The 5,422-nt window shown below is 42.7% G+C and overlaps 1 protein-coding gene across 1 annotated transcript; it reads right to left on the bottom strand.

Moving 5' to 3' along the window:
- Positions 1-2,593: 2,593 nt before the first annotated feature.
- Positions 2,594-5,031, bottom strand: tsen34 (TSEN34 tRNA splicing endonuclease subunit). Its single transcript, XM_029714361.1, has 4 exons — positions 4,451-5,031; positions 4,017-4,155; positions 3,642-3,926; positions 2,594-3,444 (listed from the first exon to the last, which is right to left on the bottom strand). Exons 1-4 carry the CDS (start codon positions 4,745-4,747, stop codon positions 3,242-3,244), a joined length of 924 nt encoding a protein of 307 aa, XP_029570221.1. The 5' UTR covers positions 4,748-5,031; the 3' UTR covers positions 2,594-3,241.
- Between the last annotated feature and the right edge of the window lie 391 nt (positions 5,032-5,422).

Raw genomic sequence — 5,422 nt, 5'->3', positions numbered from 1 at the left:
CAGACCCACCCGTGGCTGTGCCCCTGCCCAGTCATGTGAAATTCATAGAATATGGCCTAATGAATTGATTTCAATTTACTGATGTCCTTGTATGAATTGTAACTCAGTAAAATCATTGAAATTACTTTTCTTCAGAAAAGGTTGGCATTAAGAGTTTAATGGCTGATAGCAGAAAACTGAGGATGGATCAACAACATTGTAGTTACTCCAAAATACTAACAAATTATGTAAATGATGTTATGTTTGGGGCAAATCCAACATATCATTGAGTATCACTTCATATTTTCAAGCATGGTGGTGGCTGCATCATCGTATGGGTATGCTTGTCATCGACAAGGACTAGGGAGTTTTTTTCAGGATAAAATAAAGTCTACCTTCCATCAGACACTAGGAGACAAATTCACCTTTCAGCAGGACAATAACCTAAAACAAGGCCATAGACACTGGAGTTGCTTACCAAGGCGACATGGAATGTTCCAGAGTGGCCTAGTTACAGTTTTGACTTAAATCGGCTTGAAAATGTATGGCAAGACTTGAAAGTGGCTGTCTAGCAATGATCAACAACCAACTTCACAGAGCCCGAAGAATTTTGTACAATCCAGCTGTGCAAAGCCAGAAATACTCACAGCTGTAAACGCTGCTAAAGGTTATTCTAACATGTATTGACTCAGGTGTGAATACTTATGTAAATTATATATTTCTATACGTCATTTTCAATAAATGTCCAAAACATATTTTCACTTTGTCATTATGGGGTATTGTTTATAGATGGGTGAGGGGCAGTCCAAGGTCGTGTTCATTAAGCACCAAAAAAGAAAACCGAACTGAAACTGGGATCACCTGGAATGTTCATTAAGAAACACTCATTTTTGTTTTCCCACCGCAAAATGTTTTCAATTGCATTTCCTAATGCAAGTGCTTTCCTTTTCTTCTGTGGTGGCAACTCTGATGTCAGGACTTTCTGAACACATATAAGCACTCAAACAATGGTTACACTAAAGTGAATTGTCTTCAATTATATTTTCAACAATTGTCACATTACAATTCACACACACTTCAAAGTAAATATTTTTCCAAGGAAACCCCCCCCCCCCCCTATATTGAACAAAAATATAAACGCAACATGTAAAGAGCTGAAATGAAAGATCCCAGAAATGTTCCATACGCACAAAAAAATTCTCTCAAATTTTGGCCAGAAATGTGTTTACATCCCTCTTAGCGAGCATTTCTCCATCGTCAAGATAATCTTGTTTTGCCAAAGCATACAGTTGGCATTCTGACTGCAGGAATGTCCACCAGAGCTGAATTTAATGTTCATTTCTCTACCATAAGCCACCTCCAACGCTGTTTTAAAGAATTTTGAATTACATCCAACCCGGCCTCAAAATCGCAGACCATGTGTAACCACGCCAGCACAGGACCTCCACATCTGGCTTCTTCACCTGCGGGATCATCTGAGACAAGCCACCCGGACAGCTGATGAAACTGAGGAAAATTTCTATCTGTAATAAAGCCCTTTTGTGGGGGAAAACTTATTCTGATTGGCTGGGCCTGTCTCCCCAGTGTGTAGGGCTATCTCCTAAGTGGGTGGACCTATGCCCTCCCAGACCCACCCGTGGCTGTGCCCCTGCCCAGTCATGTGAAATTCATAGAATATGGCCTAATGAATTGATTTCAATTTACTGATGTCCTTGTATGAATTGTAACTCAGTAAAATCATTGAAATTACTTTTCTTCAGAAAAGGTTGGCATTAAGAGTTTAATGGCTGATAGCAGAAACTGAGGATGGATCAACAACATTGTAGTTACTCCAAAATACTAACAAATTATGTAAATGATGTTATGTTTGGGGCAAATCCAACATATCATTGAGTATCACTTCATATTTTCAAGCATGGTGGTGGCTGCATCATCGTATGGGTATGCTTGTCATCGACAAGGACTAGGGAGTTTTTTTCAGGATAAAATAAAGTCTACCTTCCATCAGACACTAGGAGACAAATTCACCTTTCAGCAGGACAATAACCTAAAACAAGGCCATAGACACTGGAGTTGCTTACCAAGGCGACATGGAATGTTCCAGAGTGGCCTAGTTACAGTTTTGACTTAAATCGGCTTGAAAATGTATGGCAAGACTTGAAAGTGGCTGTCTAGCAATGATCAACAACCAACTTCACAGAGCCCGAAGAATTTTGTACAATCCAGCTGTGCAAAGCCAGAAATACTCACAGCTGTAAACGCTGCTAAAGGTTATTCTAACATGTATTGACTCAGGTGTGAATACTTATGTAAATTATATATTTCTATACGTCATTTTCAATAAATGTCCAAAACATATTTTCACTTTGTCATTATGGGGTATTGTTTATAGATGGGTGAGGGGCAGTCCAAGGTCGTGTTCATTAAGCACCAAAAAAGAAAACCGAACTGAAACTGGGATCACCTGGAATGTTCATTAAGAAACACTCATTTTTGTTTTCCCACCGCAAAATGTTTTCAATTGCATTTCCTAATGCAAGTGCTTTCCTTTTCTTCTGTGGTGGCAACTCTGATGTCAGGACTTTCTGAACACATATAAGCACTCAAACAATGGTTACACTAAAGTGAATTGTCTTCAATTATATTTTCAACAATTGTCACATTACAATCCACACACACTTCAAAGTAAATATTTTTCCAAGGAAACCCCCCCCACTCAAGCCAAGCCATGACCGTTGGCAGTATTATCGACTTTTCATCTTTGATAAAAACCAAGCTACTTTACCAAAATCATACACTCTTATTCACAAACTCCTACTGTACCACTGCTAATTGTTGTACAATAATAGTAGCCTCCCCATTGGACTGGAGAGCAACGCACCAGGGGTGTATTCATTAGTGGACACTAGCTAAATGTTTTGCAACGAAAACAAGTTTCTTATTGGACAAATTCAGATAAATTCCGCCCCGTTTGCTTCCTAGTGAATACACCCCTGCTGTCTGTAACCGTCCCACCTCCTGTTCAGTGGCTGAAATTACAAAAGAACCCTAGACTCTACACCCTTGGCACTCCTGTTGTGTTGAATGAATTTGAAAGATATAAGCATTATGACAACTTCCGGCTAGGTGAAAGACATCGCCATATATAGTGTCCCACTATGGTGCTGCCTACAACATTCCACTACACTGTAGTGACGTGTAGCCTCTGGCTAGATGAGAGATGTCACCAAATTGCTTCCACCTATAGTCTCCAGCTGTGATCTTACACCATTCCACTCCACTGTAGTGATGTATACACCACCTCCTCCCTGTCATCTCCCTGGCTTTCCCCTGGCGAACACAAGAGGACAGTCTTCTTCACATTGGACCCTAGCCTGGCAATGGCCAGAACGTCACACAGGGGCATCGACTCGTCCATGGAGATGCACACGACAATGAAATAGGCGTGGAAACGGAGGGGGTCACCTGAGAGAAAGGGGATACAGAAGAGAGGAACAGAAAGACTGACACGACCATAGGTTCTGTTTTGTAGAGAATGATAGGCTACCCAAGTCGGCAAGATCGGACAAAAAAAAGCCACTTTGAAACTACTGGAATCATGCACTCAGCTGAGCTCAATCAAATTTAAACATAGATCAATGTGATTGAAGTACGGAGCTCACCTGGGTACACCAGGTAGTCTCCCCCAAACTTCCCGGCCGAGGTGAGGTAAAAGCCCTGGCGTCTCAGGTCCCTGAACACTCGGAACCGAGTCTCGGACCTCTCGTCCCGTGGTATGGGCCAGTCTGCGGCCAGGAAACGGCGCACCTCGGGACAGTGAGACAGTCCTGCTCGGGCTGTGCACAGTTGAACCGCCATGGCCGTGCGAGGGAATGAGAAGCCGTGGTCCAGAGCTTCGAGACGGTCTCTCACCGCACCGTCTGAATTCTCCTGGCTTCCAGAATTCTCTAAGAGAAAGCATAGCGCCATCAGAGCCAGGACACTTGATTCACTTGTCTCGCACAAATGCCTGTATGTGAGTGATGATGTCCCCTCACCGTTATGTTTCTCAGTCATAACTCTCAGTAATGTTGTCTTCCTGTCCTCCAAGGCCATGGCACCCTGTTCCTGAAAGCTGTTCTCCAGTCCTGCATGGTACTGCTCCACTTGCTCTGGATTCACCTCGGGATCCTCATTCTGTAAGGATCAATTAACCAAACTGAGCATGTAGGGCTTGAGGGGGAAACGCCGGATTTGGGCTTGAACCCACAACCCAGTTATATGGCAAGACACTACCCCCTGTGCCATAAATGTCTTTGGCAGAGGCTATACTATGCTCACTAAGTGGCTAGATCTGTCTTTTACAATCCCAACCACCAATTGCTTTATTTATACAGTACAAATCGTAATGTCAAAGTATTTGCAGCCAATTAGTTATTATAGCATCACCACTACACTTGAAAGTTCTGAACAAGTGAAAAAAAGTATTTACTGTCGAGTCGGGAATAACTGCAGCTCTCCCCATTTCCGCAAGCAGTCGTCCCTCCTCTGGCAGCAGCTCGAGGGGTCTCCCCAGCCGGGTGTTCTGCCTAGGTTGTCGGGCCAGAGACCCCACCAGGTTCCCTATGATGCCCAGTTCACGGGCCGATTTCAACTCGTCCGCACGCCACATCAGAGGCGTGGGCCCACAGAAGTTTATTCTGATGACATGGCGGCTGTTCGCCATGCTTTCTTTACTCGCGTCCTCTCTGGACACAGTTTCCGTTACCTTTTGCTGCGGCGAATCCATCTGACTGTAGCATATCCAAACGTAATGATAATTTTGAGGTCGATTTTGAATTAAATGTTCACGCACTTAACTTTCGCATACACCGGGATGGTGTCCACTTGAGTTATCATGATGCGTATTGGCTGAAAAGCACAATAATTTAATGATTCCTTGGGTTTAAAAGCTATTTGCAACAGTAATATCGAGAGAAACGACACGACAATCTCTTAAATATTGAGCGTACCTTACGTGCAATTCTAGTGCGGGTGAGCTCTGTTACTTCCTTGTGTGTGGGAACAACTTCTTATTCGATGAGGTTTAACGGCAGATGGCATTCAATATGTTGCATTACCGCCACCTACTAGACTGGAGTACAACTCTCATATATTTTGCTTGTAAAATAAATAAATACCCTACCATCAAACACTACACTCACATTGTTTTATTCACCAAATAAATGCTCCACTATTTAAATCTATTTAGACCTACCTCATGCCAACAATCTGATAGGATAGGACATCACCACTTAACACACCATGTAACTCTTCTGATGTCAAGTCTCACACACCTAAATACCTCTCTGCAGCTGCCACCACAACCTCAATTTTCTGCAGCTTACGTTCCATCCCTGCAGTACAATTGATAACCATTGCTATAAATGCTAAAAATCCAATCTTACTGAAACATATATCACTT

This window comes from Salmo trutta, chromosome 26 (assembly GCF_901001165.1).
Source record: "Salmo trutta chromosome 26, fSalTru1.1, whole genome shotgun sequence".
NCBI lineage: Eukaryota > Metazoa > Chordata > Actinopteri > Salmoniformes > Salmonidae > Salmo > Salmo trutta.
Note: the sequence above shows the minus strand (reverse complement) of the source record. Positions and strands in the feature narration are given on the sequence as shown.